Below are 19,282 nucleotides of genomic sequence, written 5' to 3'. Positions count from 1 at the left end.
TAAGTCATAGCCCCGGGGCCCAGTGCAGTCTTAATGCGGCCCTGAGAATCACCTCATATCAACAGTTGATCACATTTGGTAGTGTGATGATTTGGGGATGTTTTAAAGCATCAGGACCTGGACGTCCTGCATTCACTGAAGGAACTATGAATTCTGCTCTGCATCAGAAAACTAAAGCTGAAGCACAGCTGGATCATGCAGCAAGAAAATGATCTGAAATGGACATGAAACAATCATAACAGAAAGCATCTGGATTATTGTTTTACAAGTTCACCTTCCCATTTAGTCTTAACAGTTAATGGTAAATAAACTTGGCTTGCTGTCCTTGAAGGAGGCTCGAACCCAAGGCTCGGCTTGAGCTCTGAGTTCAACCCCTTCATTGCGGTACACTCTTAAAAATAAAGGTGCTTCAAGCGATGCCATAGAAGAACCATTTTTGGTTCCACAAAGAACCATTCAGTCAAAGGTTCTTTAAAGAACCATCTCTTTCTTACCTTTTTATAATCTGAAGAACCTTCTTTCGCCACAAAGAACCTTTTGTGAAACAGAAAGGTTCTTCAGATGTTAAAGGTTCTTTATGGAACCATTTAGACAAAAAGGTTCTTCTATGGCATCGTGAAGCACCTTTATTTTTAAGAGTATACTACATAGAGAGAAAATAACAGAAACAGAGGAGGAGATGGGGAGCTGGAGGGATGCTGGAAAAAGTTGCGCTGGGACAGCGCAATGACTGCTGCTTACAGTATATAGTCTCATAATGATGATAGACTGGACTGAATGATTAGGCTCCTCCCGAATCTACGTTTGGAACTTAATTTCTTGAGTTTGCCTGCCCATCCTGACTTAAGTTAGACAAGCTTGGCTTGCTGTCCTCGACAGTCTCAGACCCGAGGCTTAAATTGAGCTCCGAGTTTAACCCCCCAAAATTTGTTTACAAAGGACAGCAAGCAGGGAAATCAACTTTGAGTAGTTTGGTGATACAAGTAGAAAACATTTTAATAGATTCAATCCTTCACCCCCCAAGAATGTGCAGAATACATTTCAACTTTGCTGCGTTTTTTGGGGAAATATAAGGTGGGTGAGGGGCTAACAAACAAGACGGTCAGAGCCGATTGAGAAATCGCTGCTGCTGCAGTAATGTAAAATAATAATAATAATATTAATAATAATAGGGGGAGAAATCACTGCTCTTGCAAAAACACAAGAAAATATAAAAGTTGCGGCATTTCGGGTCCAAAGTGACGAACATGGCTGGGACATATTTATCAAAGTTTGCTCTGAAAGGTGAGATTTTTGTTTATTATAACATCCTGATCATACGCTTCCTTTGCTTCCCCCTTTTTTTGGGGGGGAAATTATTAGCCTAAATAAGCTGACGAAATACACAATTACTGTAACTGTGAAGCGTTATGTAAGCTGGTTTACTTACTTTTACAACTTAAGAAAATTAACCATGGTTTTTCCTGTTGGTTTGATGTATATTTTAAACAATTGGCAGTCAAAATTAAAAATGTTGAATGATAGATATTCTTAAATATTCTTAAACAAGCACAAATATAATTTGAATTAAAGTATATGTACAATGTTTACTAAATGTTTAAATTGCAGTGTAGAGTATTTATTATAAGGAGGTAGAATCCACAGCTCGTACTCACTACTCGTGAGTACTTTTAAATTAGCTACTCTTTTACTCTTACTCAAGTAGCTTTTTGGACAAGTACTTTTTACTCTACTCACACTACATTTTTTGGAATGTAATGGTACTTTTACTTGAGTATATTTTTTATACTGTTTTTATACTGCACACAGCCCACTCGTGCATGCACGCATGTCCAAGAAACATGTGGTAGCACTGCTTTTGCTTGCTGATTTACTACGGTCTGAAATAAAGATCTCAAATTATTATTAAATCACATTTTTTATATTATTTTCCTTAAATCATTAATTGCACAAAGCCCTTGTGACATCAACATATAAATATTCATACAGTGGTTTAATAGTATCATTAAATATCTTCTTGTGGGCTCAACGCAAAAAATGTATGCCTGTCATAAACATGATTTATAGAATCATTCTGCCGGAAGAATTGTTGCTGGGACGGCACAATGACTGCTGCTTAGACTTGTAATGATGATTGACAGCACTGAATGATTAGGCTCCTCCCAAAGTGTTTGGTCCAGCAGTGGAGATTAATTGACTTCATGAAACTCATCAATTTAAACATATCCCTCCTATTTTCCTAGAGTCATTGAGTTAAAATTCACATTCACATCACTTTTAGTGAGGAATTTAATGCCATCCCTCATAAATCTGTCAATTTAATTTAGTTATAAATTGTAACATGACACATTCAGTCATCTGCAATGTCTCAGTAAATGCTGTAGATGAAACACTGTGGTGTGAGAAATTGTCTTTTAAATGTCTTTGAGAGTGATCAACAGTTTTCAGGGAAATTATTTAAATTATGAAAATCACTTTGCATTGTCAGCACATGCTTCAGTGCTCTGAGAGTTTATAGTCCTGTGAGTTTAACACTTCATGACTGACACTGTTTATCATAATAACAACTACAATGACATTCATCATCTTCTTAATCTTAGGGATGTATCTTCAAGGTAATGCATTATTTTATTTTATTAGCTTCTTTGCAATATTTTTATAAAACATCTCTTTTTTTCCAGTTCATATGTTTAAATGTCTTTTAACTGTTCAGATTCTGCGGGACAGGTGACTGTAATTCAGACTCCAACAGAGAAACATGTTCAGAACAAGTATATGTACAATGTTTACTAAATGTTTAAATTGCAGTGTAGAGTATTTATTATAAGGAGGTAGAATCCACAGCTCGTACTCACTACTCGTGAGTACTTTTAAATTAGCTACTCTTTTACTCTTACTCAAGTAGCTTTTTGGACAAGTACTTTTTACTCTACTCACACTACATTTTTTGGAATGTAATGGTACTTTTACTTGAGTATATTTTTTATACTGTTCATATCCTTTTATACTGTTTTTATACTGCACACAGCCCACTCGTGCATGCACGCATGTCCAAGAAACATGTGGTAGCACTGCTTTTGCTTGCTGATTTACTACGGTCTGAAATAAAGATCTCAAATTATTATTAAATCACATTTTTTATATTATTTTCCTTAAATCATTAATTGCACAAAGCCCTTGTGACATCAACATATAAATATTCATACAGTGGTTTAATAGTATCATTAAATATCTTCTTGTGGGCTCAACGCAAAAAATGTATGCCTGTCATAAACATGATTTATAGAATCATTCTGCCGGAAGAATTGTTGCTGGGACGGCACAATGACTGCTGCTTAGACTTGTAATGATGATTGACAGCACTGAATGATTAGGCTCCTCCCAAAGTGTTTGGTCCAGCAGTGGAGATTTATTGACTTCATGAAACTCATCAATTTAAACATATCCCTCCTATTTTCCTAGAGTCATTGAGTTAAAATTCACATTCACATCACTTTTAGTGAGGAATTTAATGCCATCCCTCATAAATCTGTCAATTTAATTTAGTTATAAATTGTAACATGACACATTCAGTCATCTGCAATGTCTCAGTAAATGCTGTAGATGAAACACTGTGGTGTGAGAAATTGTCTTTTAAATGTCTTTGAGAGTGATCAACAGTTTTCAGGGAAATTATTTAAATTGTGAAAATCACTTTGCATTGTCAGCACATGCTTCAGTGCTCTGAGAGTTTATAGTCCTGTGAGTTTAACACTTCATGACTGACACTGTTTATCATAATAACAACTACAATGACATTCATCATCTTCTTAATCTTAGGGATGTATCTTCAAGGTAATGCATTATTTTATTTTATTAGCTTCTTTGCAATATTTTTATAAAACATCTCTTTTTTTCCAGTTCATATGTTTAAATGTCTTTTAACTGTTCAGATTCTGCGGGACAGGTGACTGTAATTCAGACTCCAACAGAGAAACATGTTCAGAACGGACAAACAGTCACTCTGACCTGTAAAACCAGCAGCTCCATTGGACGCCAGTCAGACGGTGACTGTAAGTCTTGTGTTTCCTGGTACCTACAGAAATCTGGAGAAACTCCTAAACTTTTAGTTCACAGCATCAAAACCCTTCATACTGGAACTCCATCAAGATTCAGTGGCAGTGGAGCTGATCATGGAACTGATTTCACTCTGACCATCAGTGGAGTCCAGACTGAAGACACAGGAGGTTATTACTGTATGGCTATAAACTATATAAACAATAACTGGGTGTTCACACAGTGATAAAGAGTCGTACAAAAACCTCCGTCAGTCAGAGTCACAGTGACTGCACTGATACAGCTGAGAGAATCTGCAGCTGCTCATATCAAACAAAATCACACACAACACTGATCATATCACAAACACTAATAACACAATTACATTATAATCAACATCAATCATGTATTTCTGAAGAGAATGAGTCAGTGTTTTAATATGATCATCATGTTTTAGGTGTAATATATGATCCCTGTCAATCAAACTGAACAGACTGCATTCAGTCACGTCTGCTGTCTGGACGTGATGCTTTCCATTTGACCCACAGAAAGATTTACATTCTTACACAATTTGTGTCGGAATGGCTGATTCTTGATTTGTGAACTTGGGTTTTTGATTTCATTAAAGTTTCATATATGTTTTCACAATTTCCTATAACTGTAATGGTGAGTTTTTCTGTGTGCTGCTTGACTACAGCAGAAGTGAAACTGGTCTGTTTCAGTTCAGATCATGTAACCAATCAAACAGAGACACTGGGAGTGTGGGCTGAAAATCCCATTTGCATTGTGAGGGTGGAGTGATTGTGATCCTCTCAGAATAGAGCTTTTATGTCCCTAAATGAAGTCTTTACATTTTAGTTAGGTGAGATTTTCAACTCAAAATGTAACTTAATTTCAAACAGAGATTGTGTGACTACAAATGATATCACTGTTTGGAATTAGAAGCGTAATCAACTGAATTTAATTATGTATGTACATATATATTGCATAAATTATGCTTGTATTAAAACAAAATTATGAGCACAAAATGAGCAAAAGATATTCAAAATCATTGATCTACAGTATCTACAGAAAGTAGCTCCATTTATATTTTAACTGCAAATCAATTTTTTTTCATATCTGATATCTACAATGAACACAGTGTAGAAATTAATGAAAGAAAATAAAAACCTGTGATAAACTGATAAAACTCAGTTAGCCACGTTGCAAAAAAGTGAATAATTCCGTTTTTTTCTGAATATCTAAAAGTGACAATATTTTAAATTAAATATTTATTGTAAAATTATTATTTTTTTTGTTAAATTTTTTTAAATCAAAATTGTATGTTTTAATGGAGATTTAAAAGAGACAGACTTACCGAGCACCAGTTTAGTTCCTCCACCGAAAGTCCACCACAGTGATACAATCTAATGAAAGGCTCGTACAAAAACCTCTATTCCACTCGAGTGAACACAAACTCCAGCAGAGAGAGAGAAACAACACTTCAACACACTGAGAGCAGAAGAAGCTCAGCTGCTGACAATGTCATTCTTTTCATTATCAGTTGAAGAGTTTATTCATCTCATTTACAGTAGTCATGATTCAGTTTGACTTTATGTCCTATATTTCTCATTCATTGTTTCATTGTGTGCCAATAACACTTTTTAAGGAAATAAATTTGATGACCTTTGACCTCTTTTATCATGGATGATGTTGTGGAGTTTCTCTTAATGATGCATATGTTGTTCATATGAAGCTCAATAATTATGATTCACAGAAAAAAACCCTGCAGCTTCAGAAAAATACATTTTTCAGATTTACATTTTTTCAGTCTAGACTCATTTGACACAATTGTGAGTCCTGACGATATTTATACAAGTAGAAGAAAAAAAAAAGGTCACATGAAAAAATCCCATGTAGCGACATGTCAACACTGATTCAACATTAAAAAGAACACAGTGGACTTTTACTCTTTTAATCTAAATGCAGCTGAATACTATTAACTATTTCTTGGTAACACCTCTATTATCAGACACTTTCACTTAATAAATGAATACATCATGAATGACTAGAATAAGTGAATATGTTATTAGAGTGGCACTGGAAACTGAAAATGTTGCATCCACGCTGATAGATGTCAATATAAAGTCCAAGACTAGTGTCACATCCGCCAGTGCAACAATAAATGAACAAAATAAATATTTTACAATTAATCAATGCAATTATCAGTAAATGGTTTAAAGCCATTACTGTGAGAGTAAAACATTACAGTATTAGTTGTAGCAGCTCAAGCTGTTGTAAATCCTGCCCACTTCTTTGCATTGTCAGCACATGCTTCAGTGCTCTGAGAGTGTTTATAGTGCTGTGAGTTTAACACTTCATGACTGAGAGCAGAACAGAACACAATCTTCATCATCACACAAGACACAACAACAACAATGAACAACATCATCATCCTCATCTGGACTCTCACACTGTTTCCTCGAGGTTTGTGTAGTAAAATTTTAACAATGATTATTCATTCACTGAAGTGTAAAATATTAATCATATACAATTTCATAATTTTATTCTTTGTTCCTTTCTTTCAGAGTGTAGAGGACAGATCACTGTAACTCAGAGTCCATCAATAACAGCAGCTCAACCAGGACAAGAAGTCAGAATAAACTGTAAAACCAGCAGTTCAGTGTATAGTGGTGATCGTTTAGCCTGGTATTTACAGAAACCTGGACAAGCTCCTAAACTCCTCATATATTATGCAACGAGCCTTAACACTGGAACTCCACACAACACTGATCAGTGAACAAACACTAATAACACAATACAAATAGATTAAGTTTATTGTGATATACTTTGACGTTGACTTGACGAAGCCCCGTTTTAATGTGTTTTTAAGTTTAATATTTAAGTTTGAAAGTTTTTCTGTCACACAGACAGCATAAAATCATACAGGTCTTCAAAAATGCAACATAACTCAACATCAAAAACTCTGAACATATTAGACCACTTCAGAACCCATCAAACCTCAACAGACCAGCATGAAATCATATTAGACCCTATTACGGCCAATTAAACCACATTGGACAATGGCAAACTGCATTAGACACAGAAGCAAGGTAAAATGTCATTGTTCCTTCAGCAAAGGTGTTTTTTAATCATTTGCTTTTGGTAATTTCATTATAGTGTATTTAGTGATTGTGTAGTTTGTATATCATCTCATACAATATACTTTTCACTTGATCTGAGCTGCAGTCACAAAATTTCACTTTAAAACTGAATGTAAACTGAAGTGTAAACAAAAGAAAAAAATAAGAGTGGAATATCTAACATGAAACTGTAAGAAGCTCAAATTCACTCCATTGAATGAGGAAAGGATGAGCTCCAGCACAGCCCTTATGGAACCAAAATATATTTCCATATATTTATGATCAATATATTCCCTTATGCAAAGAAAATATATTTCCTTATATATGAATGGTCAATATATTAAATGATTTAACAGTATATCGAAAATATAGAGTATAATATATTGTGTTAATATATTACATTATATTGAATAATACATAAGGAACTGCCACTTTTCATATATTAAAAATATGTGACAATATATTATAATGTATGTAATATTATATTCAGTATGTAAGGACCACCCGTTGTCTCAACAAATATCGATTATGTATTCATTCAGATATTTGATTATTCTGAATATCCCATACTTTCAATTATTCGTTCATCAGGGACCAGATGTCACATTTGAGTCTCACGTCGTACACGGATCTCACGATCACAAACTCACCAGTCCGAACTTAATCAGAGCATGCAAAGTCAACCTATACCTTTAAGTCCGGCCACCTACTGCTTGCTCAGAACAAAAAGTGTAGTTTGTTAGGTCACTTCAATACAACTTGCCAAGTCTGCGATAGACAGAATTCAAAAGGTCTCAAATGACGTGCCTACTGCTCCACTCAGTCATGAGCCTTTAGTCTGTTCTGAATCCAATCAATCAAGAGAATGCATCAATTAAAGAAGAATACATTAAAATTTGGTTACACAACTGATCAGCATGAAACACAAAACATAGAATAAGAAAAATACCACTAAACTAATTTCAAAGAGATAGCATACCTGGCAAATAGAGAGAAACACAAACACTTGTTTGAGGGTCAAACAAGCAATACTTCACACTGGCTGCGTCCGAAACCGCCTACTCAATGAGTAGGTACTTAATTTCATTAAGTTCTTACTTAACGAGCGCTAAAAGAGTAGGTACTCTACAGCCAAATCTCGTTAAGTATGAATGCGATCCAGGCATCATCCGCCATGTTGACATTATCATGTGATCTACGACGTTATAACAAGCGCAACAGATACGAGCGACAGGTTTAATTGATCTCTCTGTAAATATTTTGATGTTTATGAAATTTCCTCATTTTGTGGTCTTGTTGAAGAAACAGCTGCCCTTTTATTGTGATTGTAGTATAACCAATACATTTTTGGTTGATTTAAAATTTTATATTTTTAACCCTACTAATATGACCCACAGTTTAATCCTTAAATATATTATTATTTATTACTAAAAACCCAAATTGTTATCTCTTGAATATGTTGTTACTTTATTTTATGTGCAAAATGTTTCATCCATAAGCAAAACCGGCTTAAATCTCCTGTTTTCCTCTTTTTCTTGTTGAATTTCTCTCTTGTTTCATCCGCGAGAATTAGTACGTCATCCACGTAATTCTCGCCTACTCTTTTATGAATACTAAGGATTCGGACATACTTATTCGCTCGCCTACTGCTTTTCGCCTACTATATAGTAGAGAAGTAGGCGGTTTCGGATGCAGCCACTGTCAGGGTTTAAATAGGCCAGTCTAATTAGACTGATAATTAGGTGGTGAAGTTAAGAAGTGGCAGAGGGTGTGACAATATACCTAATATAATCATACTGTATATCACTTATTAGATTTCACATTGTCTAGAAGAAAAATAAAATGTGTGGTGCTTGTTAATCAAAACTTAACAAACAAAACTGTTAACAACTTTCCAAAATTTGCCTTGTCTTTATAATGTTTTGGTGTCTAGATTTGACTGGAGCTTTGAGGCATTCAGAGTAAGTTTTTGTTCAGCAGGAAAATCATCAGTCCTAAACAAGTACATTATTATAACAGACTCACTACACTTATGATCGAGTCTCTCCAGTAACTAATTGTCTGGCTAATCTGATTCTCTCATCTGATTTTCACACACAACTTCAGCATGGATGGGTTTAGTTCATCATTCAAAATCAAAAAACAGCCTCAAGTGTGGTTGAGTAACAGCTGTGAGTGACAGAGATACTGAAGGACACACATCAGAATGTGTCTCATTACAGAGTCAACATTGGCAACATGATCTCATGATAATTCGTATATATTTTACGTAAAATTTGGTTCTATAAAACGTACATTTACTTGATCACGTTGACAGTGGATTCAAACATTCAGAAGGTCAGTAGCTGTGTCCCAATTCGGAGGCTGCAGCCTTTGAAGGCTGCGTCCATCGAAGGATGCGGCCGATGCGGCCTTCGAAGGACGTTCCTAGCCTTCGCAAGATTTCCTAATTGCGTCACCAGGTGTTTGTGATTGCCGCTCCTGTCACGTAGCAACGGTGCGAGAGGAGAGCTGCCAGCCTGAGATGTTATTTGTTAATGAAATTTCAAATAACTACGTAAACTGAATAGTTAGTTAGTATAGAATAGTATAGTTTGACTGTATTTATTATACCTTACTGGAGGAGATGGGGGTGATGTTTCACCCCCAGCGCTGCCGGGTGATGTATTTCAGGCTTAGCCAAGACCATGACCAGGTAAGTTAAACTGGTTTTGCTGCATTCCAATTCAGAGGCAGAGTCCTTAATTACCGAATTACACTTTAAATTTAAGTATTGGGTTTCAACTTACTTTAATAATACAATGATACATATGAAAAAGTTTATAAAAGTTTATTTTATTATTCATCATTATGTACATAAATGGACCATGGTGAACAGACAGGATTTCTTCCACCAATTACTTTGTCATAGCTCTAGACAATTTGTCCTTTCCTTCTTTCCCTAAATCAGACCAGACCACTGTACTGGAGGATAAACCTGAGCGTCCCAGTGCTGGACACACACTCTGGAGACCAGATGATGCCCCACTGGCAGAGGCCGCTCCAGGCTCTCTATTGTGGCAGCCCATCCAGGTCCAGCAGCACCACCGGGTCTCCCTGCTCAGCTGAATGAAAGCTAAAATGTTTGTTTTTTCCAACCTGTTTTATGTACTGTTAATTAATTATTTTTTTTTTCTGATGTTGAATTGAAGTTATTTCGTAATTAGTTGTAAAAAGGACTTTTAGTATAAAACTATTTATTTTCATTTACAAATGTTATTTAGATGACAAAACAAAATGTATAGAAGAATTTCTGTCATTTACTAATTATAACTTGCTTTGCAAAAATAAACAATGTACAGAAATTAGTTTGCTTCATTTACAAATAACTTAAATTACAAAAGTTAAGTACAGAACAACATCATTCATTTCATTTTTAAGTTTCCCCGAAGCCCCATGTTCTCCAGAACTGTCCTAAAAGATTACAGTAAAACTACACCGAGTCAACAAACAGAGAACCAACAGTGATCTTAGGAAATGTTTGAGGTTCATAATTTGACTACACAGTCTTGTTTCATAATTTCCTTCATCTGCAGGTGTTTTCATGGTTCTTTGATTGCCATTTGATTATAAAATATGAGCTTGAAGTCTGGGGCCTCATTTATAAAGACTTGCGTAGAATTTCTGAAATGTCCCTACAAACAATTTATAAAACTATCCATACACAAAAAATGTTCCTAAATGCATTACTCTTTATAAATCTCAGCTCACACAGTCTTGTTTCATAATTTCCTTCATCTGCAGGTGTTTTCATGGTTCTTTGATTGCCATTTGATTATAAAATATGAGCTTGAAGTCTGGGGCCTCATTTATAAAGACTTGCGTAGAATTTCTGAAATGTCCCTACAAACAATTTATAAAACTATCCATACACACAAAAAATGTTCCTAAATGCATTACTCTTTATAAATCTCAGCTCATTTTAAATTCAAAAAGCATCAACCTACAGAACAGCCACAAAATATCCCTTTCATGGTTCAGAAGAAGTACAGCACTCATCACCATGAACAAGAAAATCCAAACATGTTTATATTCAGGAAATCTTTAATTCCAGTGACGTACTTTACACAATGCATATGTTGATGAATATTGTGATTATCTATTTTTTACCTTTACTCTTTAAATTTTTATAAACAATTTTTTATTATTTTGATTATATATGCATGGAAAAAGTTTGTACAAATTCTCTTTTGTACACTTAAGGACATTTTCACATCATTTCACTTTTTTTTTTACCTTTGTAAATCCCAATTTGTTCTCACTTTTGAAGTAGGATCCGATCGTATCTGCATTTTAGAAATGAGGCCTGTGACCTTTTCAAATTCAAAAAGACAAAAATGAGTCAAAGACATAAAGAAAATATTATTTTATTTGCTAACTGCAATTTGATTAAATAAAATTAAAATTTTTGTATCTATATATTTAAATAACATTTCACCCATCTGTGCTTCTATTTTGACTTCTGTAAATATAAATCAGTTTAAGATCAATCTAAAAAATCTCCCACAAAACAAAAAAAAACAGACCACCAAACCATCATTAAACACTTCAAAGTCTAAACATTTAACTCTCAAAAAACCACAACAGGATATTGAAGGATTGACAGCCAAACATCAAGAGTGTAATACATTTACAAGATGACATTGCATACAAAATAATTTATTATAAAAGATAAATGGGAATATCATCTCAGTTTTCATTCTCGTTTCAAACTGGTTCACATGTATGAATCTATATGCTGTTGAGAGCAGATAATACAAATAATAATAATCATAATACACTTTATTTATAATGCGCTTTTCTTAAACCCAAAGAGCCAGTGATCTTTAATATTATTAGGTTTTTTATCAACCCAGTAAAATAATCAAACATTCATTGTAGAGAGTATCTGTCTGATGTCTATAGTTCACATTCATCACTAAGTATTAAAGCGTCTAATGTTTTGTAGAACATGAACGTGCATGAAGAAATTCATCTGAGGTCTGAGACTGACAGCTGCCTGTTCTGTGTATGAAGAGCATTTACATAGAGAGACACTTTGCATGAGAGTGTTTATAGTGCTGTGAGTTTAACACTTCATGACTGAGAGCAGAACAGAACACAATCTTCATCATCACACAAGACACAACAACAACAATGAACAACATCATCATCCTCATCTGGACTCTCACACTGTTTTCTCAAGGTTTGTAGCAAAGCTTTCATAAAGACAATTAATTCCTTTAAAATTTGAAATATACATCATTTTTAATTCTTATACGTTGTTCCTTTCATATATATATTTCACCAATCTGTGCTTTTATTTTGACTTCTGTAAATATTAATTAGATTAATATTAATCTGATAATTCTCCAACAAACAAAACCTCCAGACCACCAAACCATCATTAAACACCTCAAAAACTGAACATTTAACTCTCTAAATCACAACAGAATACTGACAGATTGACAGCCAAACATCAAGAGTGCAATACATTTTTAAGATTGAATTGCACACAAAATAATTTATTATAAGCGATAAATAGGAATATCATCTCAGTTTTCACTCTCGTGTCAAACTGGTTCCCAGCCCCGTACCCACCATTGAGGTCACAGAGGTCCGGATCTCGGTATTTTTCCAATAACAGAAGTTGCAAAATAATTACCTCATATTAATTCTGCTTTGGTGCTGCAATGATAAAAAGCCAAGATAACAGATCTTCTCATCTGAGATGCCTCAGCGGTAGGGGTGTGCAATATATACTGTATCGTCTGCGATAATATCATAATTATTGTTTTAACGATGTGCGATTTGACATTATCGAGTATTTTGCAAAAACCATTCAAAAGAGCCCTACAGAGTGCACGCGTACATTACGTGAAGTCTAGACTAGTGAGTGTGTGCATTTAGAGTGAATTCTTTCACTGCATGATTTAGTCTATTAAAATGCATTTAGAATGATCACAAATTTAAGACATGGGGGCAGAAAATGTATATATTTATACCACTTCATATAGTTAATCAATTTCACACGAAGAGTGTCGTATTTCTCCAAAAATCCACCGGATGGTCGAAACGTTGCAATAAATATTTTTATGGAGCAGTTATATCTGTGTGCGGACATCACGTTTGTTCTTTTTCTCCAAAAATTACTATGATTACAAATGTGATATTGATTTTTTACAACAGCTTAATAAACAAGAAGCTAATTAAGAGACTTACGCAACCAGGACAAGTCAGAATAAACTGTAAAACCAGCAGTAGAGTGTGTGGTGGTGATCGTTTATCCTGGTATTTATAGAAACCTGGAGAAGCTCCTAAACTCCTCATATATCGTGCAACAAGCCGTAACACTGGAACTCCATCTAGATTCAGTGGCAGTGGATCTAACAGTGATTTCTCTCTGACCATCCGTGGAGTCCAGACTGAAGATACAGGAGATTATTACTGTCAGAGTGAACACTATATCAGTAATAGCTGGGTGTTCACACAGTGATAGAGTCGAACAAAAACCTCCGTCAGTCAGAGTCACAGTGACTGCACTGATACAGCTGAGAGATACTGCAGCTGCTGATGGATGAATCTCAATCACTCTTGTTTGTAGATCACTATATTGCAATCCAGAACTCTATCTATCTAATAATGAATTAAATCTGTACTGGTTAAGTTAATCACTATGATGGATGAACAAAAAAGGATCAAGCCTTTTTTCACAACCCAAAAAATCATCCACTGTCCACAGCATTGCAGTCAAAAACTGAATTAACATTTATTATATTTTAAAATCAAATACTGTAACATTTTTAAGGACCATTTTCTCTGGCTTGTACAAAGTGGTCTTTGACTTGTGTAGCTGTTAGTTTAACCACTATAGAGGCTGAACAGAATAAAGGCTTGATGCTCAGCATCCCAAAATATCATCCATTGTCCACAGAGTTGCAGTCAAAAACTGAATTAACATTTACAATATTTAAAAATTAAAATACAAAGAATCAAAACACATATATGGTGCCTGTGCAGCAGCATGGAGTCGAGCTGTAAGATCAAAAACACATTTGATGCGTCACATTTGATAAGAAGAACCTGGATGTTCCTCAAGACTTACTGTTATGTTTAGCAGAAACCAAACACTTCCATGCATAAGAAGAACCTCATCCCAGCAGTCCAGCACAGTTGAGATGTGTTGGTTTGAGGATGTTTTGTTGCATCAGGCCATCGTTAAAGTTTGGGGAATGGCCTCAAAGTTCAGATTAAGCCTTGCCTTCATCACACAACAACTCTCTGACTACATGAATCACTGCTGCTCACATTACACAAGACTTCTGCTCATCCCTCATCTTTGTGTTGTAGCGATGCAGTAGCAGTATAGATCTGGAAGCACTACTGTATATAACATTAATATACAGTAATGGAGACCTGCATGAAATCATGAAAAAGAAAAGGTTTGAAAGTCTAGTCCAGTATTTCGTTAACACCAGCAGTGTGATTTTGGGAGGCTGAGGTGGAGAGAGAGGAAGTTTTTTTCATGAGCAGGAGCTAGATGGAGTTTGTAGAGCATGAACAGCGAGCACATCACAGTCACTGCTAGAGACGCCACCGGGCTTCAATACGACCGTCACAAACCTATGCACTGCAGACAGATAACAACAGCACAGAACCTTTGTTATATATTTTGTGTGCCAAATGATAACTGCCTTATCAATAACAAAAACAGACTTTAATTTAAACTGTATTTATGAACATTGCACAGTTCTACAAAACACTGATAGGAAATAATGCAAATAATAAATGCTATCTAATATAACACCCAGATTTTTGACTGTAGAGGAAGTAACCGTACATCCGTCTAGTTGCAAATTGTAATCCACGAGATTCTGTGTACTGTCTTTTGGTCCAATAAGTAATATCTCTGTCTTATCTCTGTCTCATATGTAACGATGAGTATTCGTAAGTCAGTTTATTCTACTGAATTGCTTTGTCCTAAACAGCCCTATTTGTAACTGAAGTCCTATTCTTTTTAGTGAATTGTTTTGTTCAGACAGTACTGCATTTTCGAAAGAGTTACAGTTAAAAAATAGCTTTAAAAGGAGTCAGAATAGAAGTCCACTCTATTTCACCAAAGTTAATCTCCTTGGAGATTTCTGGCCTCACCGCTGATCTGAGGTGACCTTTGACCTCTTTTATCATGGAGTTTCTTATAATTATATTTTATACACAGCTCCGTTATTAAGATGCACAGGGGGAAAAATGCAGCTTCAAACTAAACTCACATGAAATTATTTTGATGATTTTTATAAAGTGATGGAAAAAAAGGCCACCTGAAAAGATTTCGCAGATAGCAGCATGTCATTGTTTCAGTGTTGAATCAACATTGATATCTAATATTGAATCAAAATATTTATCTTGTCTGTGAATTCTAACATTGAGGAACCAGAGCTATTTTGATGTTGTTGCTGTAGTTTACATTATATTCTAAATTTTGTAAAAATCAATTTGGTATTGAACTTTTCTGTTGGTTTCCTCTAATGATAAATTGGATGATGCATCATTATTTTGCACATACTAAACTCATCTCTATATACAGTACAATTTATCAGTAAATGCACACTGGCTGTTCGCGCAGGGTGCGTCTTCCATTATGCAGTGTACATAAGATAGCAGCAAAGCAGAGATACATGTAAGCAGCTCATGCTGTAGTAAATCCTGCCCACTTCTTTGCATTGTCAGCACATGCTTCAGTGCTCTGAGAGTGTTTATAGTGCTGTGAGTTTAACACTTCATGACTGAGAGCAGAACAGAACAGAATCTTCATCATCACACAAGACACAACAACAACAATGAACAACATCATCATCCTCATCTGGACCATTGCAGTTTTTATCCAAGGTAAGTCATAAACAATGTCACACTGGTGCTGGTGTTCTTGTAAAATTATATGATGTAGTATTAAACACTAATTTATTTTATTTTATCTTCTTCAGAGTCCAAGGGGAGTCACTTTGACTCAAGCTAAAGTTAAAACTGTCCAACAGGGTCAAACAACTACAATAGAGTGTTGTATAAATGCAATAATACATGACACCCAATTAACCTGGTATCAGAAGAAACCTGGAGAAACTCGTCATAAAATGCATAAACATCCTCAAGTCAGGAACTCCATCTAGATTCAGTGGCAGTGGATCAGCAAAAACTGGAAGAGATTTCACTCTGACCATCAGTGGAGTCCAGACTGAAGCAGGGCCGTGCAGAGTCCTTTGGAGGGGCAGGTGCTCAAAGTATAAAAGGGGCACATGGAACACGGCTTTAAATAGGGCTGTGCTCCTTGCTGATACGTGTATCGAAATTGATGCTTCTGTATTGATACAGCAGCAAATGCCATGACGCAGTTTTGAAAAAGAAACACAGAACAGAAAATACCATTTTAAGTTTAAAATTTTAATTTTTTTTTCTTTGCACCTCTTAATTACTCTGGAATTAGAAACTGAATTATATTATTATTATTATTGAGTTTACAGGGTATGGTTGTTTTGCTGTTGTAAACACTACTGTTGCTGTTGTAGAAAAAAAAATGTCTGTCTTATTTAAAATAGAATTCTATTCTAATCCTGTTCTGAATTTATTCATTTTTTGAATGATGATGATTATTTGGGGGAAGTCGTGGCCTAATGGTTGGAGAGTCGGACTCGTAACCCAAGGTTGCGCGGGTTCGAGTCTCGTACCGGCAGGGATTGTAGGTGGGGGGAGTGAATGTACAGCGCTCTCTCCCACCTTCAATACCACGACTGAGGTGCCCTTGAGCAAGGCACCGAACCCCCAACTGCTACCCGGGCGCCGGAGCAATAAATGGCTGCCCACTGCTCCGGGTGTGTGTTCACGGTGTGTGTTCACTGCTGTGTGTGTGCACTTTGGATAGGATAAATGTAGAGCACTAATTCCAAGTATGGGTCACCATACTTGGGCACATGTCACTTCACTACTATATCAATTCTAAAATTATAAAAACAGGATTGATAAGTATAATTCAGAGGATGAGAAAATCAGTATAAGCCTGTTTTACCAGTGTTGTGATAATTATTTTTAAGGCATTTTTTAAAATAAATACTGTAATAATAATAGTTCAAGGTATGAAAAGTTTTTAGTCAGATAACATGAAAAAGACAAGACCCCTCGACGCCCTTTAAACTTTTCCCAATCAAACAGCAAGAACGAAAGAAAAGAGAACAGGCACCTTTGATTATATTGCTGTGTGTAGAACTACGTTAGCTGCATTTTTTATATTTAATAAATATTTAATTTTTATCAAATGTTATTCGGGCAGGTGTGTTCACGTAGAGTTTTTTAGATTTAAATCTAGATTTAAATTCAAAGAAACAGTATCGATAGTCTATGCATGACCTGACGTTTTATTCGTATCCAAAATGAGGAGATGTGAACATCGGGAGCGTTGAACACTCTCATGCAGTGCATGTTTCATTCATACTCTAAGTCAGAGGGTGCTCTCGTGCAGAAAGTCCAAAACAGTCTCATAGAAGTAATAACTTATGATGACGTGCAGGAAATCCCTAATATGGACAAAAGCTCATCCAGTTATCTCTGTAGCTGAGCTGAATAAAAAGCATAAACGTTTTTACTAATGAAACGTGAAGACAATAAACACACGATTGCGAAAATATATGGTTTATGTGTGTTTTTCAAGTTATCTCCAGGTAATAGCCTAAACTATATGAATAATGCAGACAGTACTGATTGACATATCATTTAGTATAGAAACTATAAAATATATTTTCTGCCTTATTCTGTGATAAAAAAGAGAAAAAGGTGTTCGTAGTAGCCTTTTTAAACCAATCATAAAATTGGCATTAAGAAAATATTGAACACAAATATTATAGCCCCTTGCTGCAGCTAGCATTACTTCCACAGGCTACACACAGCAATATAAACAACAGCTGTACATGCTCTCTTCACGTCGTTCTTGTAAAATAATAATAATTTAATAATATAAGTATACAAGCACACCGCTCCGCTGACGTGTAGTGCTCTAAATTATTAATGTGAGGGATCGTCCCGGATGAGATCGTCAGGTGAAAGGTCATCATGTGGATCATTTTATTTACGGCAAAATTATTATTAATTAATATTACTAATAGTTGGATTGGACAGGCCCTCACAAAAGGGTGTTTAATTACAAAAACAAGCCTTGACAAAAGGATACTTTGGGCATCAAGGGGAAAAGGGGCAGGTGCTCAAGCACCCACCGCCAACACCCCGTGATTGGCTGTGGGGGTAGATTGACTGGCGCACCAATCGCCAAAGCCACCACGCCCCCCACATATTGGCGCTGTTATTTAGTTGAGCTTTTCCGTAAATTCCATGCATTACCATTTGAGATTGAAACGTAAAGTCTGAATTTGGTTTACCAATCAAATTAATTTATTCTATATTTCACATTTGAACGATATGTGCACGTATCTATCAGGTGATCGCTGCCCATTATGTCTGCATTCACCTCCTCTCTTCACTTCGTTCTGGAGTAGCCTCATCTGGAAATGGTCACGCAAAGAACACTATTCGATAAATAAAAATGTCAGCAATTCTGAGAGAGAGGGGTTAAAAAATTAAAAACTTCAAATACAAACAACAGAAAAAAAACATAAGTTAGTCAGTAAAATCCCCAGCTATATCAGGTTATTTTACTACAGCTGATGATGGACTGGAAGTAACTTCAGTCAACTGTTGTTGGAACAGGAAGTGAACCGGGCACATGGAGCAGAAAAAAAACAAAAAAACAGCGTCATAGTCCACACAGATTTTAGGTTAGTTTGATTATTAACTGGATGTATATTGTTTTTGTGTTTGAACAAACTCTATTTATTCATTTAAGGATTGGGAGATAATCCGGTAGAAACATATCAATCGTTTTGCGCGTCAAGATGTAGGCTAAGCTTTGACTTCAATAGTGTATTTTTTTTCATACTATGGAAGTCATGGGGGCCCAGCAACTGTCTGATTAACAGTATTGTTCCAAATGTATTATTTTGCATTCAACAGCAGAAGGAATTTCATACAGGTTTAGAACAACAACAGAATTTTCATTTTTGGGTGAAATA

At 35.4% G+C, this 19,282-nt stretch overlaps 1 gene segment (V, D, J or C); it reads left to right on the top strand.

Annotated features, from left to right (window-relative positions):
* Window positions 1-3,782: 3,782 nt before the first annotated feature.
* LOC107730032 (Ig kappa chain V-III region VH-like) lies at window positions 3,783-13,671 on the top strand. The segment is given in 3 exon segments: window positions 3,783-3,834; window positions 3,933-4,226; window positions 13,616-13,671. Coding segments are annotated over 3 exon segments (393 nt in total).
* Window positions 13,672-19,282: the final 5,611 nt, after the last annotated feature.

This window comes from Sinocyclocheilus rhinocerous, unplaced genomic scaffold (genome assembly GCF_001515625.1).
Source record: "Sinocyclocheilus rhinocerous isolate Xijiao unplaced genomic scaffold, SAMN03320098_v1.1 scaffold6511, whole genome shotgun sequence".
Taxonomy (NCBI): Eukaryota; Metazoa; Chordata; class Actinopteri; order Cypriniformes; family Cyprinidae; genus Sinocyclocheilus; species Sinocyclocheilus rhinocerous.
The sequence above is the reverse complement of the archived record's forward strand: the minus strand, read 5'-3'. Positions and strand labels throughout refer to the sequence as shown.